This window comes from Electrona antarctica (genome assembly GCF_951216825.1).
Source record: "Electrona antarctica genome assembly, chromosome: 4".
NCBI classification, from domain to species: Eukaryota; Metazoa; Chordata; class Actinopteri; order Myctophiformes; family Myctophidae; genus Electrona; species Electrona antarctica.
In genome coordinates this window covers 3,658,465-3,686,103 of record NC_136809.1, presented here as the reverse complement: position 1 = coordinate 3,686,103, position 27,639 = coordinate 3,658,465, and the positions used below count along the sequence as shown (strand labels likewise).

At 43.5% G+C, this 27,639-nt stretch overlaps 1 protein-coding gene across 3 annotated transcripts; it reads left to right on the top strand.

Annotated features, from left to right (window-relative positions):
• Nucleotides 1-4,207: 4,207 nt before the first annotated feature.
• rps15a (ribosomal protein S15a) lies at nt 4,208-10,353 on the top strand. Of its 3 annotated transcripts, none has more exons than XM_079498569.1 (5): nt 4,208-4,295; nt 5,488-5,629; nt 6,699-6,778; nt 7,236-7,321; nt 10,215-10,353. In XM_079498569.1, the coding sequence occupies exons 2-5, from the start codon at nt 5,497-5,499 to the stop codon at nt 10,306-10,308; spliced, it is 393 nt and encodes a 130-aa protein (XP_079354695.1). In that variant the 5' UTR covers nt 4,208-4,295; nt 5,488-5,496; the 3' UTR covers nt 10,309-10,353. The 3 variants fall into 3 exon arrangements, with proteins under 3 accessions (XP_079354695.1, XP_079354696.1, XP_079354697.1); XM_079498570.1 differs by having other exon boundaries at nt 4,231-4,300; XM_079498571.1 differs by lacking the exon at nt 4,208-4,295 and adding an exon at nt 4,424-4,539.
• The last annotated feature ends 17,286 nt before the right edge of the window (nt 10,354-27,639 follow it).

Below are 27,639 nucleotides of genomic sequence, written 5' to 3'. Positions count from 1 at the left end.
GACTATTGGAGAGATAGAGCCGCGCAAAAAGGCTTTTAGCAAGAGAATAACAACATGTTGGAAAATTGTAATGTAACCGTGGGAAGTGATACAGAAAATCTTGGTTACTGATTATTATTTTTTTGCCGCTCAGCATTCCATTGATTGTCCTTCCATGCCACTCTTACTTTAGAGGACAGCCAGACAGACAGGACTGGTGGGGTCATACTAGACTAGATCTGGGCCTGAATGGTCTGACCTCTGGCGACCTCTGGTGGACACGTAGGGGATAGAGCTCTGGTTGGTTCAAATGTGAGGTGTTTTGCCTGGCTGGCTGTACTGATTGAAGTTTCCACCTCTTCTTGTAGATAAACAGATATCACCATACTATCAGCAGCACGCACATTTCATCCCCCTCACTCACCCTTCATGGCCGTTCAGCTTCAGAGCATAATGGTGGAGTTGAATTATTTGTTTTCTGCTTATAAGAAGAGGCCTCATTCATGATTGCATGATGACCATTGTGTGATATAGTTTCAGCCTCTGGCTCATAGCATTATTGTCTGTAGGGCTGTCTGTCAGACTGTCACGATTATGGCATTTTACTTGCCGATTAATTGAAATAATTGCGATTAACGATTTACCGTAATTGCAAGTTTCTGTCGTTGAACATTATTTGGAACATCGTGAATCAAAATGACATTACTCTTTGGGCATTTAGCCTTTGTAAGCAAAAGTTGCACAGGGCAGATATGACGATATGAAGTAACACATATTTAATGACCATTATACTTAAAAAATAAACATTTAAGCTGCTATAAGCAACATTATGTCAAAATTGTAATGAGCTTTTTTCTTGTATTCATACAGCCAGCAATGGGTAAAACACTCCCTAAAAATGTAGTCTCTGTGACACATCTAGGGGCCACAATCTGCATTCAAAGGTTTTCATTTCGACTGGGTTTTCTTTTTCCGACCAATGACAAAGCTTCTAGGAACATCTTTGAATGCAGATTGCGGCCCCTAGATGTGTCACAGAGACTACATTTTTGGGAGCATTTTACTCATTGCTGGCTGTCTAAAAAAAAAAAAAAAAAAAGTAATTAAAGTTTTGACATATTATTGCTTATAGCAGCTTTAACAGTGGAATTAGCCGATCTACAAGCTCAAACATTTTTGAGCTTGTAGATCTGCTATTTCCACTATTGTTGAAGTTTTGGAAAACATTTTTAACATGGAAATGATTGCCGATTATGGCGATTATTTAAAATATATATTGTTACTGTCTCAAAAAAATTAGATTGGGCGATGTTGGCGATTAGCGTAGTCTGTCTGTCTGTCTGTGTGTGTGTGTGCGTGCGTGCATGTGTGCGTGTGTGCGTGCGTGCATGTGTGCGTGTGTGTGTTATGTGCATGTAAGACAAGGCAAAGTTGATTACACATCAAAAGGGTAACTAAATTAAATGTTTAGTTAAGACCATATTATTCCTTTTGATAACTGACTTTTACTTTGGTTTTTCTTTAACGCTGCAGTTATCACTGCTCAGCTGTGTGTGTGTGTGTGTGTGTGTGTGTGTGTGTGTGTGTGTGTGTGTGTGTGTCTGTGTGTGTGTGTGTGTGTGTCTGTCTGTCTTCGTTTTAAAATTAATATTATATATTAACATTACTATTATGTGACGATTTGCAATGACCCAATATAGAAAATATATGTATTTGAGGGCTTGATCTTTGCCAACATTTAAATGTCATGCAATAAAACAAATAATTATATATATAGTGTATATAACCAGTGTAATGCTGTGAGACATTACTGTGAACTGTAGTTTCTCTCGTGAGATTGAGTTGTTGCACATGTTGACGATTGCAATAAAACATTGGATTACATTTATTATCGTTTGATTTCTATCATGAAATGAATACATTTTCAATGGAATAATAAAAAGGTTAAATGTGAGTGGGAGTTACAACGAGAAGGCTAGTTTTATGTTATTGTTTAGTAGCAGCTTGTGTGTGTGTGTGTTTGGGCATGCCGTTATTAGCCCAAAATAAATAAAATAACATCTTTCAAATATAGCAGATCCACGACTCATCACGTCAAGACATTTTGTAGTGTACTCAAGTACAAGTACTGATGTATTATTATTTTAGTGGAGTATTTCCAATGTTCAGTACTCCTACTCCTTCTACAACTCGGAGGCAAATATAGAACTTTTACTCCACTACAATTATTTGACAACTCTAGTTACTTTGTATGTTTGTATTATTATTAATACAAAACATACATTAACCACTTCAGCCGTACATTTCGGCCATTTGAAAATAGCCGATCTGCAAGCTCAGAATGCATCGCAAGTTTGTGAATCGTGACACATTGTGAGCTTGTAGATCGGCTATTATTTATTTTTTTACGCATTTGAGTACATTTTTAATTCCGGACCCAGAGGCTCCCAACTGGCGGTACTGGAGGAGTCACCCAAACAATAAGACAAAATCAGACCCGTCTGAAGTGAGTGGTACTGTACTGTACTTTACTGTACTGCAGGGGTTCTCAACCCGTGGGTCGCGACCCCTCGGGGGGTCGCCAAATTATTTTAGGGGGTCCCCAAATTATTTTCAAAAAAAAAAATCACGATTTTTCAAAAATAGCAGACCTACAAGCTCGTAGCGCGCCACTCGGTGGCGCGCTATGAGCTTGTAGATCTGCTATTTTTCAATAGCTAAATTATAACAATGCTTAAAACACCAAAAGGGGTTCCCGCCCAAAATGGTTTAAGGTTATTGTAGCAGTCAATTTATATTGGGGGTCGGGAGGGGGCGGGGCGGGGGTCCCGAGACATTGCCAAAGCATTTCCGGGGGTCCCCGGCCAAAAACGTTGAGAACCCCTGCTGTACTGTACTGTGCTGTACTGTACTGTACTGTGCTGTACTGTACTGTACTGTACTGTACTGTACTGTACTGTACTGTACTGTACTGTACTGTACTGTACAAGCCCTCCTCCCTGGCCTGTGTGTGTCTGTGTGTTAGGCTGTGCAACAGTACGTGACACTTGGTGGTGAACAAAGGCTATAACGCTATTTTCGTGCTCGGACACATTTTCATGCTCGGACACATGCAGGGACCCACACACATAGCTGTCTATAGAAGTGTCCACAAGACAAAAGTGGAATGAAATGTTTATATTAATACAGGTAGTTCTTCTGACCAAGCAGTTGGTTGAAATAGGCTCTCCAGCCGTGCTGAAAATGAGCACGACAACACACCTAGCTGTTAATACGGCAGCCGCATCAACGCATGGTGTTGTGTGCTGGCACACTATACACTCTGTCTTTATTTTATCTGTATTGTACTGTATGTGTCATTGTATGTTTAGTTTTACTACCATTTTAAGAGCCTGCTCAGGGACTACAGATGTAAATTAGCTTATGGCTAACTCATTTACATGGAAGTGAAAACTGAAATGTTGATTAATGAGCATTGTCCCTGTCAAAAATAAATAAATAAAAATAATAATAATAATAGAATATATGAGGATGGATTAATCACATTAGAAATATCATCAGTTGTGTTGATTAGACAGAGTTTTATCAGAGCAGCAGCAACATTGGCTTAGGAATTAGGAAAAAAACAATTCAAAGAATAAATTACATTTAACTCCTGTGTTGTAAGTTGTCAATAGCTGAATAGGATGGGGCAGGTTCTACGCTCCTGTATTTTAACATCAGTTATTATGGTGGTACTTTGTGAGCCAGATATCTTTTTTTACTTACCGGTAAGTATATATCTTGCCATACGTGTGGCAGTCCTAATATTATATTAGGCCTTTCTTGTACATTTCTCAAGCACGCTCTCTGACCACTAGAAGGCGCTGTGATCTTACCAAGAGAGATGTGCTTGGAGATCACACATTCTTTGCCAAAACATGAATTGTTTTGGCAAAGTTGTTGTAATAGGCTCAGACGTTTGGCACATGTATATATATATATATATATATTTTTTAAATCACATTTTAAATTGAGACCTGATTGAGACATAATATGTATAATAATATATGTTTAAAATGTGTGTTTATTTTTTTAAATAATACAATAAATACATGATATTAAATACATGTTATTTTATTCACGCAGTGAAGTTTTACCAAATCATATAAGTACAATACAACTTCACTGCGTGAATAAAAAAAAAAAAAAAATCATTTCTTGGCACGAATGAACTACAAATCCCAGCCTTGACGACTCTTGGATGCGGTTTTTTTCTCCCATATTGCACCGCGCGAGGTCCTTCCACTTCCTCTTTCCGCCATATTGCAGAACCGGTAAGGTCCGTTTTCTGGACCTTCATGGTCTAATCTGTTAAATATCTAAGTCATCGGTGCGTCTATCGGCCCGTTTATGTTCTCAAATCAAAGCACAACTGTACATTAACGCGTCTGGGTCGTTATTACCGTGCTCACGGAAATATAGAGTTTGATATTTTGGGCTGCAAAGCTGCTCTTCATCTCCCCCGGCCTTGGGACGCAGTGTCTAGTCTGTCTCTCTGGGCGCTCATATTAGCTGACGGTGGGGCTCACTGTGAAAAGCACGCTTCCACGCAAGCAAAACGCTTCTTCACGTTTATTATTTCGGTACAGCGTTTTAGTTTAAAGTGCATTTTTTTCCCTCGGTGTCTGCTAAATGTTCTGTTAGTGGTTATCTCGTCTGACTGGCGAATGCTAACGATGTAGCTTAGCCGTAGCCAGGCAGAAACTAGACTGCCTTTCTTTCTGGTCAAATGGCCATGCTTGCTCTCTGCTGCTTCTTCTGAACATTATTTCCTTTTTTGGCACCTCGTTTAGAGAACCAACGCTCGTTTGTCTTTTTTTTTTATCCTATGCTGCATGGTAACTAGGATAGCCGGTAAACATCAAACCTTTAGCATCTTGTCTCTAAACAACCAACATGCTATCAACAAGAGAACCTTTTAGAATGTATGAGCATCTGCAATTTGGTCATGCTATGTCAGTGGTTTTCAACAGTTTTCCACATCAATGTCCATTATAATGCGTTTGAGTCACGGACCACCATTTGATGACATTTAGCCTCAGACCCAAACATTTGAGCCAGGGACCACCATTTGATGATATTTAAGCCTCTCAGTCTCAGACCCAAAACTAAAATAAATATTTAGTTATTGTTGTATAAGATGTTGTCTTTATGTTTGTACCTAGGAGAGAACAGGTGAATGTTGATCAAAATAACTTCTGTTCTCTAATTGTATAGATTCTTGTAAATTAAGTAATGCAGATGTTTAACAACAATTTAAACTAGAGTATGAAATCAAATGGGTCAATTTGGTTACCAACTCCTCATTCATCATTTAGGGGGACCACCTTGGACCCCCTCAAGGACCACTGGTTGAAAACCACTGCTTTAAATTAAGGAAATCAAAAAAAAAATAGGTAACAGTATGTGTAGTTAATTATTGGCCTGATGAATCCTTCTGAATGTCTTTGATCTCTGTGTCCGCAGGCATCAATCATGGTGCGCATGAACGTTCTCGCCGATGCGCTCAAAAGCATCAACAATGCAGAGAAACGTGGGAAACGTCAGGTCCTCATCAGGCCGTGTTCTAAGGTCATCGTGCGTTTCCTGACCGTCATGATGAAGCACGGTAAGACTTGGAAGCTTTGAGGCCATTTAGACCTGAGGTCGATTCTACGAATGTCTTCTAAATCATGACAGTTTTCAGAAGAACCTCATGTTTCTATATCAGTGGTTCTCAAACTACTTCATGTCAAGGACCCCCAAAGATTATATGAAATTGGCCACCGTTCCCCACCTGAAAATATGTTGTTCCAGGGACCCCCCCCCCCCCCCCCCCCCGAAGCAAAGATTTGAGTTAAAAACATTCGCTCTGAAAGTATATATATTCAAAGATTTGTGCCACATTTTGATGATTAAAAGGGGAATGGCAGATCTTTAGCTTCTGAAAAATAGCAGATCTACAAGCTCGATGCTTAAAACACCTCGTCTGTGGCAATTTTGTTACTTTGTTTTTTTTATTTACAGTAAATCATAATGTTCTTATTTTGAACATAAGAGCCGGTTACTGGCTGCAGGTTTTCGTCCCAATATGTATTTGATCTACTGTGACACTATGGCATAATGGGACTCGGCCAGTGCAGTGCTACTCTATTTTCTCAATAACTTGAGTGTACAAATGGACCTTACGGGTCAAGAAATGTTCAGCAACGCCCTACACATAGAGAGACACACACATTAAAACCTGGGAGCTGACCAGTACAACCTCAGTCTTATACTGTTGGCCACTAAGCAGCTCCACTGGAGCAGTTGGGGGTTCAGTGCCTTGCTCAAGGGCACTTCAGCGGTGTTGGGTGAGTGATGACAATCACTTCCCGACCCAGATTTTTCAAGCCCATCCGAGGAATCAAACCGGCAACCAACAAGTGCTCTCCTCTAACCCTTAGGCCACTGCTGCCCGAAACCATTTGGTTCCACCTGTACACTCAAGAGTTACAGACCTGTAATCGTCAGCACATTTCCAGCTAGCCCTGTCTGGTGATATTTGAATGTCCATGGCAAAAAAATACAATTTTGACAAATGTCCACCACACACACCAGCATGGCGATGAAACCTGGTCAATAGTAATCTGTTGGCTGTCGCTGAATGTCTTATTCCAGCTTTCTGATTGGGGCTTTTGTTTTGTCTCTTCCACTAGGATACATTGGAGAGTTTGAGATCATCGACGACCACAGAGCCGGAAAAATTGTGGTCAATCTCACAGGCAGACTTAACAAGGTACGGACATTGTGTGATTGTTGGCAGCATGGTTTTATTCTAAAAGAAGTTAAAAAGAATTTTAAAAAAAATACACTAATTTCCTCGTTGAAATGATTTGTTTTAGCTAGCCATGGCGATTGCAAATGTAGTTTTATTTTCATTGTTACATGGTGGAAGTGCACCTTTTTGGGATAGCTTTGCAACAGTGCCCTAGTAAAGGTTATGCCAATCTGTTGGGCACTTGGGAGTGAGTTACATTCACCCATTCATGCAGACATTCACATATCATATAAATTAGCCAACGAGAGTAATTGGTTCACTTTTCAGTTAATATGATGCAATTTAACAGGATGACTGGCGTATGTACTTGCCAGCTATGTTTTCTTTTCCACGGCTAAACTTAAAGCTGTTTTTATGTATTTTTTTAAACGTGTGTGTGTGTGTAATCCAGTATAATGTCTTTGTGCGTTCCCAGTGTGGGGTGATCAGCCCACGCTTTGACCTCCAGCTGAAAGACCTGGAGAAGTGGCAGAACAACCTCCTGCCCTCAAGACAGTTTGGGTGAGACACCGTTACATTGTGGGGTCACTGGGGGGCACTATGAGATGGGTGTGGCATTGTGCTTGTTTACCTGGCTGCTTCAATGGAAGAGGATTATGTAATCGTGACGTTGAACCATTGTCGTTGATATTCAAGTGGGCCCAAGGGAAGCTGAATCTCCAGCTGGTCAGTTAAAGGCTGGTTGGTCGGAGGTCCTTAGTTGGTCAACTCATGTCAGTCTGTCATGCAGTTTAGTTTAGGTTTTTTGGTCTGGACTCTCATAGGAGGTCTGTGGGCAGTCCAGAAACCAGTCCACCAGTCACATCATCGTTAGACAGAATTTGTCATCGTTAGAACAAGATTTCTTATTTTATATACTTAAGATTTGTGTTATTGTGAGAACGGTGGCTTCCATTATCTCATTGCAATTTTTCAGGAATAGAAAGCATGCCGTTTCTATTAGCTTGCATCCCTCATAGTTTATGTCACTGGACTGGTTTCCGAACTGCCCACAGCCCTCCTATGAGACACAGACTGGTTTCTGAACTGCCCACAGCCCTCCTATGAGACACAGACTGGTTTCTGAACTGCCCACAGCCCTCCTATGAGACACAGACTGGTTTCTGAACTGCCCACAGCCCTCCTATGAGACACAGACTGGTTTCTGAACTGCCCACAGCCCTCCTATGAGTCACAGACTGGTTTCTGAACTGCCCACAGCCCTCCTATGAGACTCCTATGAGACACAGAATAATGGTAAATGGTGCATTTATATGGTGCCTTCATCCAAAGCGCTTTAAATCGATTGTGCATTACATTCACACACCGATGGCGGCGGAAACCATGCAAGGCACCAACCAGCGCATCGGGAGCAATTCGGTGTTCAGTGTCTTGCTCAAGGACACTTCGACACTAACTGGGGGAGCCCGGGTTCGAACAGGCGGCCTTGCGGTTACCGTCTGACCACTCTACCCCTAAGCCACCGCCGTTCATTTTTATCATGAACATTAATGAAGACCAATTCTATGAAGAAAGATTGAGAAGTGGTCATTTTACCACTTCCTATCGTAGTGCAAAATGATGGACTATTGAGACTAATGGCTAGTGGGTTTAGGTAGATATGGCTTTCCAGCACTTAAGTTTCTGTGCCGTCTGCTGAGGTACAAAACGATAGCAGGTCCACCATTTTCATCACTTTTTTTTTTTTGCATGATTGCGCAATTCTGAAATGAATCTGCGATGAAATTTAGTGATGGTGGATTTCCAGAGGCCTGATGCTTAGGGTGAGCTTTCTACGGTAGTGTACATTAGGTTATTGCATTTCTACTGCTGTCACTGTCTAGTAGGTCTCATTCTGGTGTCATATGGGATGTGTAGAACTGTTTTCTGGGTACCCAGGAATGAAATCCAGATTCTCTGCAGTAAGAAAATGTTCATATTGCTGTACATTTATCCCATCACATCTTTAACATAACTTCAGGACAAAACTCTTGACATTGTATTGTGCCTCAAGGGTTTCATTTAGATTAAACTGGTTCTAAGCAAGGCTATACTGGTGGAACACAATGGATTTATATGCACAACTATTGCGTTGCATTCTACATTTCAACAGTCAGTTGTAAATTCCATAGCTTTGTATTTGCAACAAAACGCAGGGCTTAAAGTTCTCAGTCCTGGGGATGGATTTCAGTCCTGAAAATTTCATAGGGGTCATTTGATGAGATCAGTGCTGATTTGCAAAAAAAAACATTTTCAGTGTTGGGATTTTTTTTTGCTTTAAACCCTGAAAACGTGTATGGTTGGTTGGGATTAGACCTGAGACCAGATTCTACAAAATGTCTTGAATCCTGAAAGTAAAAAGAAAAAAACCTGTTTCTATGTCAGTGGTTCTCAAACTATTTCATGTCAAGGAGCCCCAAAAATATCTGTATTTGGCCGCCGACCCCATCTGAAAATATGTTGTTCCAGAGACCTCCCAGAAGCAAAGATTTGAGTTGTTCGCTCTGATAGAATATATATTCAAAGATGTGAACCACATTTTCACAATTTTTCAAAAATAGCAGATCTACAAGCTTGTAGAGTGGCACTCGGTGCGTGCTACGAGCTTGTAGATCTGATATTTTTCAACAAAGTATAACTGCTTAAAACACCAATGGGTTAATTGGAATTTAGTGTACATGCCAACATTAGTATGCTAGAAATTAAGTATGTGATGGACAAACAGCCCAATCATTTGGTACAGTAAAATATTTGCAGCTATTGCAACCATGACAATCAAAAGCCACTGTTCCATTACAGCCACCACTTGGCTTGTTGACATGTACGCTGCATTGAGGTATTACAAAATGCAGTGTTTTTGACAGGACAAAGAACTTCAGTTGAGTAAAAGTCTGATTCATACTGGTTGGTTGTGCTTCATGTCAAGCTTCTAGATGGGCTGTTTTTGGGGGTCCATGAGTCTACGGAATAATGTGACTTTGATCAACGGAAATGTGAAAGTGGACCATGACCCATTTATTTAGTCCTGGGATGCATCTGTGTCACCTTAGCTTTTAACCATTATTTTAGACTTTAGCTATTGGAAAATAGCAGATGTACAAGCTCATAGTGTGGCACCGAGCTTGTAGGTTTGCTGTTTTTGGAAGGAAAAAAAAGGTAAATGTGGTGCAAATCTTTGATTATATAATTCATAGCAAACGTTTTTAGCTCCTTGAACAACACATTTTCAGATGGGGGTCGGCGGCCAATTACAGAGTTTTTGGGGTCCTCGACATGCAATAGTTTGAGAACCACTGATATAGAAACCTACTGATATAGAAACATAGGTTTTTCTGAAAAATGTTAGGATTTAGAAGACTATTTAAATTTCAGCGTCAAGTCCTAATTGGTTCTGTTTCCCTGTGATCTCTTGCAGATACATTGTGTTGACCACCTCTGCTGGCATCATGGACCATGAAGAGGCCAGGAGGAAACACACAGGAGGCAAAATCCTGGGATTCTTTTTCTAAATGTGTTAAGAAATGTTAAAATAAATCAAAAGCCAGGGGAATCGTTCTCGTCTGCTTGTCTTATTTCATAAGAGTTTCCAGTAATGAATGAATGGATGAGATGACTGAGCGAGCTACTTTTGTCCCCCTTTAGTGGTTTAAAGTGTCTTTACCACGGTCTAAAAAATGCCCTTTTGATTTCCAATAGTGTGTTCCACAATTTGCAGCAGCGCTTACAGTTGCTGGTAGACTTGGCATTTATGTTTTACCGAATAGAATCTCTAGTGCACGGGTAAAGCTATAGGGAACGCTCCCACAGCTACTCTGTATTACCACGGGTAAAGCTATAGGGAACGCTCCCACAGCTACTCTGTATTACCACTTTTCAAGCCCTATTACATCAAGCCTAATCGCCGTTTCTCATGCCTTATTTTTTTGAATGGAAAATGGGTTTTGGCATCCGTCTAGACTTGGGCACAATTAACGAGCAGTGATTCTTAAGGCATGGCTGAAAGATAACTTTGACATGATGCTAAATTGCTGAATTACAATTGCACAGGATTAAGGTTCAGGGTCAAGGTTGTACTTTTTACATCTTGTCTACAGGTACATGGGCGGGAACCCCTTTTGGTGATTTAAGCATTGTTATACTTTAGCTATTGAAAAATGGCAGATCTACAAGCTCATAGCGCAGCACCGAGTGCCGCACTACGAGCTTTGAATATATATTTTGGCACGAATGATTTTAACTCAAATATTAGCTTCTGGGAGGTCCCTGGAACAACATATCTTCAGATGGGGGTCTGCAGCCAAATGCATATAATTCTGGGGGTCCTTGACATGAAAAATGTTGAGCACCACGGACATAAACAGGTTTATCAGAAAACTGAGAACTTAGAAGACTTTTTTTTTTTAATCGGCCTTGGGCCGAAATGGGTTAAGGCAAGGTTATGACCATTTTTGGTCACGATTACTGTATATTCAGTTTTTGTCCTGGTTTTGAATGGACCGAATGAGAGACAAGAATTCGACTTCTATAAACAAAATCGATAATATGCTTTGGGGTTTTTTACTTCAGCCACAAAGTTCTCCCACAATGTCACTTTGTGCTCAGATTTCATGCAAGCATCTAGTAGCTTTCACCCAGTGTCTATTTAAAAATCTACGCCTTTGCTACTGTACTGTACACGGTCACACACTGCCCTTTTAATCTTAACCTACACCGATATGACCTTCCTCTGAGGTCGTATATGTACAAGTTGTCTAAAAGCTCTTGATTTAAACCACACCAGAGAGTCCAGTTCATATCGGACTGGTAGGGAGGAAAGGTTTCAGCCCCATACATACAGACTGTCCATCCATAGTGTTGTACTGTATGTAGGCTAAGTGCACAGTCTGCACTCCCTCATGGCTTCACAGCACTAAAGTGTTGCCTCCTTGTAAAGGAAAACACTTTACTTAATATGCTTCTGCTACATGTTGAAGCCCTGCGATGTATAGCTGCTTCAAATGGATTATAGTATGAGTACTGTACATCAGTGGTTCCCAGAGTGGGGTCCGGGGACCCCCAGGGGTCCTTGAGGGAGTTCCAGGGGGTCCCCAGCTAAATGATAGTTTGGAACCAAATGGACCCTTATGGGTCTAACTCTGAGAGTGTACAAATGGACCCTAACTGGTCCATTTGGTTCCATTTGTACACTCCGAGTTACATTAACATTGATTTTACAATATAAATTGGGGGTCCCAGAGATAGAAATGCCAGTAAATGGGTCTGTAGACTAATGCATGTCAAACTGGGGGTCCTTGAAATTAAACGGGTTGAGAATCACTGCTAGAGCCGTCAAAATCTTCTCTTGGCATATATTTTACAAATGGGGGTCCGCAGGCTCATTAGTGTCAATTTGGGGGTCCTTGACATGAAAAGGTTTGGGTACATCACATCCTTCAACATAACTTCAGGACTAAATATTTATGTTGCTATAAAAAAGGGTTTAATTTAGGATTGAACTGGCACTAACAGTTATCCTAATGTCTGAGTTTATTGTAAAGCAAAGTTACTATATTTACCCAGGGTATCTGGGCTAAGCTCAAGAACTTGTTTCCAGCCAGGCCCTGCTCATAGAACATTTCATGGTAGTGGTTCAATGCCTTGCTCAAGGGCACTTCAGCGGTGGTAATTTTAACGTGTCGGACCGCTGATTCGAACTGGCGACCTTCCGGTATCAAGACCGCTCCGCAATCCGTTCGGCCACCGCTGCCAAATTGTTGCTTTTAGGAGTCTATAATGGCTGAATAGCGTTGTGGAGTATCATTCTAGTTTTATCCTGGTTTTGAATGGACAAAATGAGACTTAAGAATTCAACTTCTAAAAACAAACAATGGCCTTGGGTTTTATGAGTGCAAAGAGTGCAAAGAGTTTCAACACGGTTAGCTGCCACTGAACAAAGCCTACAGTCTTCATAGCTATATATGATATATTAACTTTTGCTTCAAAATGTCTGACAGAAAACAGCAGCTCTGTTCTAATATAAGAGGGTTACTCAAATGTACTCCTAACTGTGTTGGATCACCTCTACAGAAGGGGAGATAAATTATATTCTTTGTAAACCAGAAATGATCCTTTTTTGCCACTTGCAGTGTTCTGTATCTGCTTTTTAATGTTTTAATGTATGAAGTGAAGTGAACATCTATCAACATTATGTAATTACAGTGACAACAACCCTACCAACAAATAACTGACACAGTCTGACCTCCTTTGAGTCGGATTAAGAATCGTTCAAAAGGTTCCTCTTTTTATGATAGTCTTTATATTCATCATCTTCTGCTTTTATAATGTGTGAAATTTGAAAAAGACTAGTTTACCCATGCAATGTTGAGCTGATGTGATACAGTGTGAGTCTTGGGATCACACTAGTTAAATTCAAAGCTTTATTGGCATAAAAAAACATGTTTACAGTGCCAAAGCAAGTGATGGGACACAGCATTGAGTAAAAACGGAGCTATGTCACATTATACTTGTTATACAGACAGGATATAAAGCTTTTTGACAAATAGCAGCAATCTATTGCTGTCATTTTGAGACGAAAAAGCCTCATGTAAAATGTGTGTACGTGTAGTTCACACAGTGGACACTTGAGGGCAGTAGTGTAACGCAGTCTACACAGTCATACAGTTGTCCTCATATATACATCTGTCCCTTCTATTCAACTCCTTTCGGTTCGCTGACTGCGAGACTAATTATGATGGATTCAGAGATAACACAATTAATAATGGAATAGTAGCGCAAAAAGCTTGAAATGTGAATTGTACTGTAAGAGAGAAATGTATTTTTTTCTCTCTGCATTGTCTTCCACCATGAATCAATTTGCAGGTCACTGTGAAATAAATGGGCGAGAAAAACAAAGAGAATCTGAAACATTGATAAGGAGAAGAGAAACGTGACTTCAAAATGCCATTTAAAGTGTGGAGTATTGTTAGTAGCTGCCTCACAGTGGTGGAAAGTAACTAAGTACATTTACTTAAGTACTGTACTTCTAATTAAGTACTTTAAAAAGTACAAAGGTACTTTTTACTTTACTGGAATATTTTATTTTCTATACTTTTACTTCTACTCCACTACATCTCAGGTCCAAATTGTACTTTTACTCCACTACAATTATTTGTTACTAGTCACTATGTAGATTAAAAGGTACGTTAGCTACATCGACTCTATATATTCGGCTATTTTCAAAACATTTCTTTGCCTACATTTGGAACTTGTGAAAAGGGACGTTCTGCAATAGGAGTACTTTTAGTACTTTAAAGTTATAAGCTACATCCAGCAATAAGCAATAATGTGTCAATTTTAATTACTTTTTGTTTGTATTACAGCCAGCAATGGGTAGAAGCTTTGTCATTGGTCGATTTGCCTGTAATTCTTGATTGGTTAGTCATTTTACTTTTCAACCACCTGTCTGAATACAAAAAAAACGCACTTTTGTAACAGTATAATTTATATATTGCAGTATTGATACTTTTACTTAAGTAAAACTTAAGTAAGTACTTGTCCCACCACTGCTACGTTCATTAGAGTCCAGGACCTTTTCAGTGATACTGCGGCTCAGTCACTCAGACTTCCCTGCATGCTGTCTCCTCTGCAATGAGAAAATGAAAAGGGTTTTCACCTTCATTGCATACAGCCTTCTGTCCTCATAAATCATCTGACAGAAAGAAAAGTGGAACCAGAGCAGACTTGACTTCTTCAGTGACTTCTGTGTTGGAGCGTCCAGTTGTAATTCTGCGTCCAGTTGTAGTTCTGCGTCCAGTTGTAGTTCTGCGTCCAGTTGTAGTTCTGCGTCAAGTTGTAGTTCTGTGTCCAGTTGTAGTTCTGTGTTGGCGTGTCCAGTTGTAGTTCTGCGTCCAGTTGTAGTTCTGCGCCCAGTTGTAGTTCTGCGTCCAGTTGTAGTTCTGCGCTGGCGCGTCCAGTTGTAGTTTTGCGTCCAGTTGTAGTTCTGCGTTTGGTGCGTCCAGTTGTAGTTCTGCGTTGGCGCGTCCAGTTGTAGTTCTGCGTCGGCGCATCCAGTTGTAGTTCTGCGTTTGGTGCGTCCAGTTGTAGTCCTGCGTCCAGTTGTAGTTCTGCGTTTGGTGCGTCCAGTTGTAGTTCTGCGTTGGCGCGTCCAGTTGTAGTTCTGCGTCCAGTTGTAGTTCTGCGTCCAGTTGTAGTTCTGCGTCAGCGCGTCCAGTTGTAGTTCTGCGTCGGCGCGTCCAGTTGTAGTTCTGCGTCCAGTTGTAGTTCTGCGTCGGCGCGTCCAGTTGTAGTTCTGCGTTTGGTGCGTCCAGTTGTAGTTCTGCGTCCAGTTGTAGTTCTGCGTCGGCGCATCCAGTTGTAGTTCTGCGTTTGGTGCGTCCAGTTGTAGTTCTGCGTTTGGTGCGTCCAGTTGTAGTTCTGCGTCCAGTTGTAGTTCTGCGTCAACGCATCCAGTTGTAGTTCTGCGTTTGGTGCGTCCAGTTGTAGTTCTGCGTCCAGTTGTAGTTCTGCGTCAACGCATCCAGTTGTAGTTCTGCGTCGGCGCATCCAGTTGTAGTGCTGCGTTTGGTGCGTCCAGTTGTAGTCCTGCGTCCAGTTGTAGTTCTGCGTTTGGTGCGTCCAGTTGTAGTTCTGCGTTTGGTGCGTCCAGTTGTAGTTCTGCGTCCAGTTGTAGTTCTGCGTCAACGCATCCAGTTGTAGTTCTGCGTCGGCGCATCCAGTTGTAGTGCTGCGTTTGGTGCGTCCAGTTGTAGTCCTGCGTCCAGTTGTAGTTCTGCGTTTGGTGCGTCCAGTTGTAGTTCTGCGTTTGGTGCGTCCAGTTGTAGTGCTGCGTTTGGTGCGTCCAGTTGTAGTTCTGCGTTTGGTGCGTCCAGTTGTAGTTCTGCGTCCAGTTGTAGTTCTGCGTCGGCGCATCCAGTTGTAGTTCTGCGTTTGGTGCGTCCAGTTGTAGTTCTGCGTTTGGTGCGTCCAGTTGTAGTCCTGCGTCCAGTTGTAGTTCTGCGTCAACGCATCCAGTTGTAGTTCTGCGTCGGCGCATCCAGTTGTAGTTCTGCGTTTGGTGCGTCCAGTTGTAGTCCTGCGTCCAGTTGTAGTTCTGCGTCTGCGCATCCAGTTGTAGTTCTGCGTTTGGTGCGTCCAGTTGTAGTTCTGCGTCCAGTTGTAGTTCTGCGTCCAGTTGTAGTTCTGCGTCTGCGCATCCAGTTGTAGTTCTGCGTTTGGTGCGTCCAGTTGTAGTTCTGCGTCCAGTTGTAGTTCTGCGTCAACGCATCCAGTTGTAGTTCTGCGTCGGCGCATCCAGTTGTAGTTCTGCGTTTGGTGCGTCCAGTTGTAGTCCTGCGTCCAGTTGTAGTTCTGCGTTTGGTGCGTCCAGTTGTAGTTCTGTGTTTGGTGCGTCCAGTTGTAGTCCTGCGTCCAGTTGTAGTTCTGCGTCCAGTTGTAGTTCTGCGTCAACGCATCCAGTTGTAGTTCTGCGTCGGCGCATCCAGTTGTAGTTCTGTGTTTGGTGCGTCCAGTTGTAGTCCTGCGTCCAGTTGTAGTTCTGCGTTTGGTGCGTCCAGTTGTAGTTCTGTGTTTGGTGCGTCCAGTTGTAGTCCTGCGTCCAGTTGTAGTTCTGCGTCGACGCATCCAGTTGTAGTTCTGCGTTTGGTGCGTCCAGTTGTAGTCCTGCGTCCAGTTGTAGTTCTGCGTCGACGCATCCAGTTGTAGTTCTGCGTCGGCGCATCCAGTTGTAGTTCTGCGTTTGGTGCGTCCAGTTGTAGCCTAAACGGATTTTTGATTATCAAAATGATCCCAAAAAAATAAAAAAAATAAAAGCCTTTGTATTTGCCAAATATTTAATACAGTAGTTAGTTACTTTTACTTTATTGACACAAAACATTGGGTCCAAACAATAATCGAAAACCCATGAATAAAAACTTTAACATCGTACAATATAATACGTTAAAATATACAATACACAACACAAAATCCATTTACAACAGGAGCTTTCTATTGTCCATTTGCAGACTGCGGCCATGTTTCCATCAGAGTTTGGAAGCACTCATTTTCAGTAAAGCGACGTCCTGCTGCCTCCTGCATTATGTGCTAATTCAAAACAGGTGGTACGCAGGGCAGTTGAGTGATATCTAACGAGCACTTCCAAACTCCAGCACTCCAATCGCTTGCAAGGAACTTTGTGTCCTTGCAGGTGATTCTTTTTCTAAGCTCATAACAACATGTCTACAGTGGACTTTTATGAAACAAACACTTTGAGGATAGAAAGAGAATAATTCAAGCTTTCTGTACAGCTGCAATGTTGGTGAGTTTGTCGTACAATCAGATAGGACTTTTCTGTTTGGATGAATGGGCTGCCATTGGAAGTTGCACCTAGGTAGCACCTTGCCATTAACTTATATGGTATAAGATGGCCAGTTGGCCACGGTCTGCATATGGAGAATTGCTCCAAAAGTGACAGGCAGGCATGTATAGCATACGCAAAGTCTCTCTGTTAGTGCACACAAAGAGTGAGCTCAAATCAATGCACTCACGTCCACACATCCAGTACCTCCAAAATGCCTTTTTATGTCCAACATCAATATGCAGGACACAACATTTCATACCAGCTGATATCAAGCCCTGTAGATTTATCATTTCGTGTTGCAGCAGGTGCTGGCCGGATGGGAGTGTACGTGTTTATTTTGCACTGGGCTGGCAGGATAGGATAGACATGTCATTTATTTGACCACCTATAGTGCTTCGGCTTCGGCAGACAGCCCTCCTATATATCTAAAGACCCGGGGAGATTCTAGAATAAATGTTGACCAGCGGAGAACATCTCAGCGCTGCATGCCTGCATGCGGGGAAAAAAGATATGAAAATGTAGGCTATCTGTTGAAGAGGGATGAGGTGGTGGATGCTTTAAACCATTCTGGGCGGGAACCCCTTTTGGTGTTTTAAAGCATTATGTTATGCTTTAGCTGTTGAAAAATAGCAGATCTACAAGCTGGTAGCCGCGCTCTGAACTTGTAGGTCTGCTATTTTTTGAAAAATCGTGAAAATGTGGCGCAAATCTTTGAATGTATGTTCTTCCAATGTGTACGTAACTCAAATGTTTGCTTCTGGGGGGGGGGGGGGGGGGGGTCCCTGGAACAACATATTTTCAGATGGGGGTCGGTGGCCAATTACATATATTCTTGGGGGTCCTTGACATGAAATAGTTTGAGAACCACTGATATAGAAACATAGGGTATTTCAGAAAACTGTCATGATTTATAGAAGACATTTTGTAGAATCGGATCTCGGTGGAAATGGGTTAACATGTCTCCCTGCTGACAAGAACTCTGCTCACACATTCCAAGGTGAAATAGAGGGCTGCATGCTGTACGCTGTCATATGGTCATTTCACAGATACCAAGCAACGGCACTTATCTCCTGTTTTATTCCCCCACACACACTAGCTGCCCTATCTCTGTCTGTGTGTGCATCCCTTATTTACTAGGGCAAACCAGGGAGGTAGGAAGTGTGTGTGTGCGTGCGTGCGTGCGTGCGTGCGTGCGTGCGTGCGTGCGTCCGTGCGAGAGAGAGAGAGAGAGAGCGTGGGTGGTGGTGTTGTTGGTGTGTGTGTGTGTGTGTGTGTGTGTGTGTGTGTGGGATATTCAAGATGTGGAGGAGCCAGCCTGTATGTGCATGATGAATGAGATAGTTAGAAAGCAGTTGAATTTATGGATGTGATGCAGCCATCCATCCTGGGCTGGGCTGGGCTGCATACAGTCCTGGCTGTCCCCAAGGGCATTGTAGTGTACTCCTCCGGGGGCCGGGCCAGGCCCCACACCACACCACACCACCTGAGCTGTGCTTCGTCGGGAATCCCACACAATCTGCCCACCTATGTAGATGTTTGCCCCGGTCGTCTGGGGGAAAAAAAACATCACCGCAAGCAAGCAAGCGCACCCACCCTCCTTCCTTCTCCTCCTTCCTTCTCCTCCTTCCTCCTCCTCCTTCCACCCACCCTCCTTCCTTCTCCTCCTTCCTCCTCCTTCCACCCACCCTCCTTCCTTCCTCCTTCCACCCACCCTCCTTCCTTCACCCACGTTAAAACATTTAGACCTGAAGACCATGCAGCAGGTTCTACAAAAAATGTCTTCAAAATCCTGACAGTTTTCTGAAAAAACGTACGTTTCTATATCAGTGGTTCTCAAACCATTTCATGTCAAGACAAGGACCCCCAAAAAATGACACGGCGACGTCCCCCCCCCATCTGAAAATATGTTGTTCCAGGAACCCCTCCCCCCCGCCCCCCCCCAGAAGCAAATATTTGAGTTAAAAACATCCGCTGTGAAAGAATATATATTCAAAGATTTGCACCACATTTTCCCGATTTAAAAATAAATAGCAGATCTACAAGCTTGTAGTGCGGCACTCGGTGCAGCGCTACGAGCTTGTAGATCTGCTATTTTTCAACGGCTAAAGTGTAAAATAAAAGTTAAAGTGGTTAAAAGCTATAAAGGCGACACAGATGAGTTCCAGGATTGAATGGTTTAAACAAGGATTAATTAACAGGCAATAAACACAAGCTGCTAACGCACGTTGCAATAATAACAAGGCCAAGAGGTGCCGGGTGGCGAGAGATGGCCTCCATAAATTAATGCCGCGCTCACCTTGAGCGTTAACCCATTCATGGCGGGAGGAGGAACCCCCTTTTGGTGTTTTAAAAGCATTATAAATATATACGCTTTTAAATAATATATTTAAAAGCGTTATACTTTAGCTATTCTACAAGCTCGTAGCGCGGCACCGAGTGCCGCGCTACGAGCTTGTAGGTCTGCTATTTTTTTTGAAAAATCGTGAAAATGTACAGTGCAAATCTTTGAATATATATTCATTCAGAGCGCGAATGTTTTTAACTCAAATCTTTGCTTCTGGGGGAGGGGGGGGGGGGGGGGTGTCCCTGGAACTACATATTTTCAGATAGGGGGGTCGGCGGCCAATTATAATATAATCTTGGGGGTCCCTTGACATGAAAGGTCATGAAAAAATGAAAATGTTTTGAGAACGACTTATATAAAAACATACGTTTTTCCAGAAAACATTATTTAGTAGAATGGTTCCCAGGTCTAAGTGGGCTAAACAGCACATTGTGACCTGTAATGTGGATAATGATGTCTGCCCTGTAGGTGAAATTACAGGTTGAGAGCAACGGAGAGCGTTGTGGGGCCGAGGTAATTAACCCATTCTGGACGGGACGAACCCTTTTTGGTGTTTTAAGGATTATGTTATACTAAAATAGCAGATCTTCAAGCTCGTAGCGCGGCACCCGGTGCCGCGCTACGAGCTTGTAGGTCTGCTATTTTAGACAGACAGACAGACAGACAGACAGACAGACAGACAGAGGCCCCCAAAATAGCAGACCTACAAGCTCGTAGCGCGGCACTCGGTGCCGCGCTACGAGCTTGTAGGTCTGCTATTTTAGACAGACAGACAGACAGACAGACAGACAGAGGCCCCCAAAATAGCAGATCTACAAGCTCGTAGCGCGGCTGCTATTTTTTGAATATATATTCTTTCAGAGCGAATGTTTTTAATTCAAATATTCACTTTGCTGTAAACCTAATTGCCCTTCTGGGACACTAATAAAGACCTTGAACCTTGAACTTTATGGGGGGGTCACTGGAACAACATATTTTCAAATGGGGGTCAGCGGCCAATTACATATATTTTTGGGGTTCCTTGACATGAAAATGGTTGAGCACCACTGACATAGAAACATAGGGTTTTTCAGAAAACTGGATTTAGAAGGTATTTGTAGAATCGTCGTCAGGTCTAAATGGGTTAACAAGATGGGTAAAAAATGTAAAGGGTTTAATTCTTAATCCGCCGACGGATAAGCCGATGTACTCGAGTAAAAGTGCAAAAAGTATCGGCATCAAAATAAATAAAAAAAGTACTCATTATGCAGAACGTCCGATTTCACGTTTTCAAGCTCTACATACAAAGCTCTACATTCAAGCTCTACATACAAAGCTCTACATTCAAGCTCTACATACAAAGCTCTACATTCAAGCTCTACATACAAAGCTCTACATTCAAGCTCTACATACAAAGCTCTACATTCAAGCTCTACATACAAAGCTCTACATTCAAGCTCTACATACAACGCTCTACATTCAAGCTCTACATACAACGCTCTACATTCAAGCTCTACATACAAAGCTCTACATTCAAGCTCTACATACAAAGCTCTACATTCAAGCTCTACATACAAAGCTCTACATACAAAGCTCTACATACAAAGCTCTACATTCAAGCTCTACATACAAAGCTCTACATTCAAGCTCTACATACAACACTCTACATTCAAGCTCTACATACAAAGCTCTACATTCAAGCTCTACATACAAAGCTCTACATACAAAGCTCTACATTCAAGCTCTACATACAAAGCTCTACATTCAAGCTCTACATACAAAGCTCTACATTCAAGCTCTACATACAAAGCTCTACATTCAAGCTCTACATACAAAGCTCTACATTCAAGCTCTACATACAAAGCTCTACATTCAAGCTCTACATACAAAGCTCTACATTCAAGCTCTACATACAAAGCTCTACATTCAAGCTCTACATACAAAGCTCTACATTCAAGCTCTACATACAAAGCTCTACATTCAAGCTCTACATACAAAGCTCTACATTCAAGCTCTACATACAAAGCTCTACATTCAAGCTCTACATACAAAGCTCTACATTCAAGCTCTACATACAAAGCTCTACATTCAAGCTCTACATACAAAGCTCTACATTCAAGCTCTACATACAAAGCTCTACATTCAAGCTCTACATACAAAGCTCTACATACAAAGCTCTACATTCAAGCTCTACATACAAAGCTCTACATTCAAGCTCTACATACAAAGCTCTACATTCAAGCTCTACATACAAAGCTCTACATACAAAGCTCTACATTCAAGCTCTACATACAAAGCTCTACATTCAAGCTCTACATACAAAGCTCTACATTCAAGCTCTACATACAAAGCTCTACATTCAAGCTCTACATACAAAGCTCTACATTCAAGCTCTACATACAAAGCTCTACATTCAAGCTCTACATACAAAGCTCTACATTCAAGCTCTACATACAAAGCTCTACATTCAAGCTCTACATACAAAGCTCTACATTCAAGCTCTACATACAAAGCTCTACATTCAAGCTCTACATACAAAGCTCTACATTCAAGCTCTACATACAAAGCTCTACATTCAAGCTCTACATACAAAGCTCTACATTCAAGCTCTACATACAAAGCTCTACATTCAAGCTCTACATACAAATCTCTACATTCAAGCTCTACATACAAATCTCTACATTCAAGCTCTACATACAAAGCTCTACATACAAAGCTCTACATTCAAGCTCTACATTCAAGCTCTACATACAAATCTCTACATTCAAGCTCTACATACAAATCTCTACATTCAAGCTCTACATACAAATCTCTACATTCAAGCTCTACATACAAAGCTCTACATACAAAGCTCTACATTCAAGCTCTACATACAAAGCTCTACATTCAAGCTCTACATACAAAGCTCTACATTCAAGCTCTACATACAAAGCTCTACATTCAAGCTCTACATACAAAGCTCTACATTCAAGCTCTACATACAAAGCTCTACATTCAAGCTCTACATACAAAGCTCTACATTCAAGCTCTACATACAAAGCTCTACATTCAAGCTCTACATACAAAGCTCTACATTCAAGCTCTACATACAACGCTCTACATTCAAGCTCTACATACAAAGCTCTACATTCAAGCTCTACATACAAGGCTCACGGCGTTGTGAGCCTTTGTAGATCGGCTGTTTTCAAATGGCCCGAATCGGGCTGAAGTGGTTAATGTATGTTTTGTAATGATAGTCAGAAAAAAGGTAGAAAAAAGAGAATCCTGCACAGTCTTCACTTAGGTTGGATTTTATTGCAACGTTTCGGTCGTCAGACCTTCATCAGGCATGACGACCGAAACGTTGCAATAAAATCCAACCTAAGTGAAGATTCTCTTTTTTCTACTTATCAGTTCCTGTTATCCTGTTACCTGTTACCTGTCCTTTGTAGGTGTGCAGAAGGACTTTTCCGTATTGTAATGATAGTCAAAATCTACAATATTTGGATCCGAGATGTAGTGGAGTAGAAGTAATAGTATTGCAAAATTGGAAATACTCAAGTAAAGTACAAAATACCTCAACGTTGTTCTTGAACTTAGTACAGAAGTACAGAACTGGCCGGCTGGGACAAAAATTCGGTCCGGTCATTTTCGCTCACACTTGGCCCACACCAGCCCACCACAACCAGCGCGCAGATAGCAGAAACTCTACCGCCCGCTCCGTCGAGGCACACACACACACACAAACAAGCCCTAATACCACCACTTTTACAGAACAACATAAATGATACAAACCAAACAGACAACTACACAACCCTCTGTTGCTCTCACAAGAATGATGCTGGAAAAAGGATTCCAGATAGAAGAGGGTTTATTTGTCACTCACTGATACAGGTACAGTGACATTATCATGATGGCAGAATGGCAGCACGCCCGGACCTTTCCCGGTGGCCTGCCGCCTATTGGCCTGCCTGTCCAAAAACAAAAACAAAAAAAGTATATAAGATCATAACTTGAGCGGCCCCCTACGGTCGCGGCCCCCTACGGTCGCCGCGGCCCCCTACGGTCGCGGCCCCCTACGGTCGCGGCCCCCTGCGGTCGCCGCGGCCCCCTACGGTCACGGCCCCCTACGGTCGCCGCCCCCTACGGTCGCCGCGGCCCCCTACGGTCGCCGCCCCCTACGGTCGCCGCGGCCCCCTACGGTCGCGGCCCCCTACGGTCGTGGCCCCCTACGGTCGCCGCGGCCCCCTACGGTCGTGGCCCCCTACGGTCGCCGCGGCCCCCTACGGTCGTGGCCCCCTACGGTCGCCGCGGCCCCCTACGGTCGTGGCCCCCTACGGTCGCGGCCCCCTACGGTCGCCGCGGCCCCCTACGGTCGTGGCCCCCTACGGTCGTGGCCCCCTACGGTCGCGGCCCCCTACGGTCGCGGCCCCCTACGGTCGCCGCGGCCCCCTACGGTCATCGCGGCCCCCTACGGTCGCGGCCCCCTACGGTCGCCGCGGCCCCCTACGGTCGTCGCGGCCCACCGGGAATATGCCCGGTACGTCCTGTGGCCAGTCCACCCCTGCCCAAGTAAATTTACTTAGTTACTTTCCACCACTTTATATCACATTCACACCATTATGAGAAATGGAGCGAGCAGTGAAGGCTAAGCATGATTAGCCCTGCTATAGAAATGTGTCATGAAGCGGTTTTTCCTCAGTGTTTCCTATAATAAGGCTCTATTCTATGCAGTCGTTGCCTCCTCGATGCCTCTGGCTTCATGTCTAGTAAGATCCACCTTGGCAGCACTGACTGCTTTCATGTCCTATATACCTTTTCACCTCACTTCAATTGCAACAGTTGTCTCTCATCGTCATGCACTCAGTCTGGACACAATTTGGCAAGTGACACCAACCATCCATCCATCCATCTTCAACCGCTTATCCGTAGTCGGGTCGCGGGGGGCAACAGCTCCACCAGAGAGCTCCAGACTTCCCTCTCCAGAGCAACATTAGTGACTTCGTCCTGGGGGATCCCGAGACGTTCCAAAGCCAGTGAGTCGATGTGTTTCCTCCAACTGCGTCTGCCCCGGGGTCTCCTCCCAGTGGGACAATTTACAATTTACAATTTAGGCATTTAGCAGACGCTCTTAATCCAGAGCGACTTACATTAAGCAAGAACAAAAAGCATGGGAATACATCACATATGTAAAATGCATTTATCGCGAAACATGCGTAAGCTAAGAACGTGACTAGAACATATCTATATAATGACACTATACATATAAACTATAACTAGAACATATCTATATAATGTCACTATACATATAAACTATACATATATGCTATACTATGCTGTACATATATACTATGAAGTGCTATGACTACATACAATGCACTTATTGTGCTGTCTACATGACATGCTATAAGTCTGTTTCAAATGCTATATAAGTCTAAGAAGTGCTGTCTAAGGGGGGTAGGGTAAGTGCTATGGGCCATGATGGAGTCTGAAAAGGTGGGTTTTCAGACTACGGCGGAAGATCGGGAGTGATGCTGCAGTTCTGATTGCAACGGGAAGTGCATTCCACAGTTTTGGGGCCAGAAGGGAGAAGAGTTTGGGACGTGTGGAGCGTTGTCCCGGCGTTTTTAGTGAGGGTACTTGGTCTGCCCCGGGGTCTCCTCCCAGTGGGACGTGATCCTTGGTCTGCCCCGGGGTCTCCTCCCAGTGGGACGTGATCCTTGGTCTGCCCCGGGGTCTCCTCCCAGTGGGACGTGATCCTTGGTCTGCCCCGGGGTCTCCTCCCAGTGGGACGTGATCCTTGGTCTGCCCCGGGGTCTCCTCCCAGTGGGACGTGATCCTTGGTCTGCCCCGGGGTCTCCTCCCAGTGGGACGTGATCCTTGGTCTGCCCCGGGGTCTCCTCCCAGTGGGACGTGGTCCTTGGTCTGCCCTGGGGTCTCCTCCCAGTGGGACGTGCGTCGAGGACCTCCCTATAGGGAGACGCCAGAGAGGCATCCTAACCAGATGCCCCGAACCACCTCAGCTAACTCCTTTTCCAGGCGAAGGAGCAGCGGTTCTACTCTGAGTCTCTCTCGTGTGACTGAACTTCTCACCTTTATATGGAAGATGCCAGCCACCCGTCGAAGAAAACTCATTTCGGCCGATTGTATTCGCAACCTTATTCTTTCTGTCATGACCCACACTTCATGACCATAGGTGAGAGTAGGAAGGAAGATTGCTCGGTAGACAGAGAGCTTTGCCTTCTGGCTCAGCTCTCTTTTCGTCACAACAGTGCGGTACAGCGACTGCATTGTAGGAATTCAGCAATCCAGTCAAACCCTACAGTCAAACACACAGACTTCATTATATTTATGGCCATAGGGTGTAACTTTCTAATTGTGCTACTGATCTAATACTACAAATACTATTAGCATAGAGTGACTATACAGAAATGTAGCCATTCTGCATCCTGTGAAATCAATCAAAACCTCCCACAGGCAGAAGTGCAGTCTCCTTTGACGCCATGCAAATACACGCACGTTGCTTTTGTACAAAAACACATTTTAATTTCACCTTATATATATTATATTAGCTCCCACTCCTAATTCTTCCATCATCACAACCTCAGTAATGTGTGTCCATTATCATATTTAGACCTGAGGACGATTCTACAAATTCCTTCTAAATCATTCTTGAAAAGCCCTGTTTCTGTGTCAGTGGTTCTCAACCATTTTCATGTCAAGGACCCCCAAAAATATATGCAATTGGGCCACCGACCCCCCCATCTGAAAATATGTTGTTCCAGGGACCTCCCCCAGAAGCAAATATTTGAGTTAAAAACATTCGCTCTGAAAGAATATATATTCAAAGATTTGCACCACATTTTCACGACTTTTCAAAAATAGCAGATCTACTATCTCGTAGCGTGGCACTCGGTGCCGCGCTACGAGATAGTAGATCTGCTATTTTTCAATAGCTAAAGCAGAACAGAATGCTTAGAACATCATTATCAGTCTCATTAGAAGGCTCTCATGCACATCATCATCATCATCATCACCCAGATCAGATCCTGTATTCAAATCAGATGTTTCTAATGGGCCTCTCTCTGCTGGGGTGTATCCACAGGCAGTAAGTAGCCTTGCCGAGCCATGAGGCCCATAGGGCAGGAGCCTATCTCCTGTTTCTGTAGCCATGAGGCCCATAGGGCAGGAGCCTATCTCCTGTTTCTGTAGCCATGAGGCCCATAGGGCAGGAGCCTATCTCCTGTTTCTGTAGTCATGAGGCCCATAGGGCAGGAGCCTATCTCCTGTTTCTGTAGCCATGAGGCCCATAGGGCAGGAGCCTATCTCCTGTTTCTGTAGCCATGAGGCCCATAGGGCAGGAGCCTATCTCCTGTTTCTGTAGTCATGAGGCCCATAGGGCAGGAGCCTATCTCCTGTTTCTGTAGCCATGAGGCCCATAGGGCAGGAGCCTATCTCCTGTTTCTGTAGCCATGAGGCCCATAGGGCAGGAGCCTATCTCCTGTTTCTGTAGTCATGAGGCCCATAGGGCAGGAGCCTATCTCCTGTTTCTGTAGCCATGAGGCCCATAGGACAGGAGCCTATCTCCTGTTTCTGTAGCCATGAGGCCCACAGGGCAGGAGCCTATCTCCTGTTTCTGTAGCCACGAGGCCCATAGGGCAGGAGCCTATCTCCTGTTTCTGTAGCCATGAGGCCCATAGGGCAGGAGCCTATCTCCTGTTTCTGTAGCCATGAGGCCCATAGGGCAGGAGCCTATCTCCTGTTTCTGTAGCCATGAGGCCCATATAGGGCAGGAGCCTATCTCCTGTTTCTGTAGCGTGAGGCCCATAGGGCAGGAGCCTATCTCCTGTTTCTGTAGCCATGAGGCCCATAGGGGCAGGAGCCTATCTCCTGTTTCTGTAGCCATGAGGCCCATAGGGCAGGAGCCTATCTCCTGTTTCTGTAGCGTGAGGCCCATAGGGCAGGAGCCTATCTCCTGTTTCTGTAGCGTGAGGCCCATAGGGCAGGAGCCTATCTCCTGTTTCTGTAGTCATGAGGCCCATAGGGCAGGAGCCTATCTCCTGTTTCTGTAGTCATGAGGCCCATAGGGCAGGAGCCTATCTCCTGTTTCTGTAGTCATGAGGCCCATAGGGCAGGAGCCTATCTCCTGTTTCTGTAGCGTGAGGCCCATAGGGCAGGAGCCTATCTCCTGTTTCTGTAGCCATG

Coding starts and splice junctions, on each gene's coding strand:
- rps15a (XM_079498569.1), top strand. CDS start 5,497: ATGGTGCGCATGAACGTTCTCGCCGATGCGCTCAAAAGCATCAACAAT. Junction 6,779..7,235: donor TCACAGGCAGACTTAACAAG/GTACGGACATTG, acceptor GTGCGTTCCCAG/TGTGGGGTGATCAGCCCACG. Junction 7,322..10,214: donor CTGCCCTCAAGACAGTTTGG/GTGAGACACCGT, acceptor GATCTCTTGCAG/ATACATTGTGTTGACCACCT.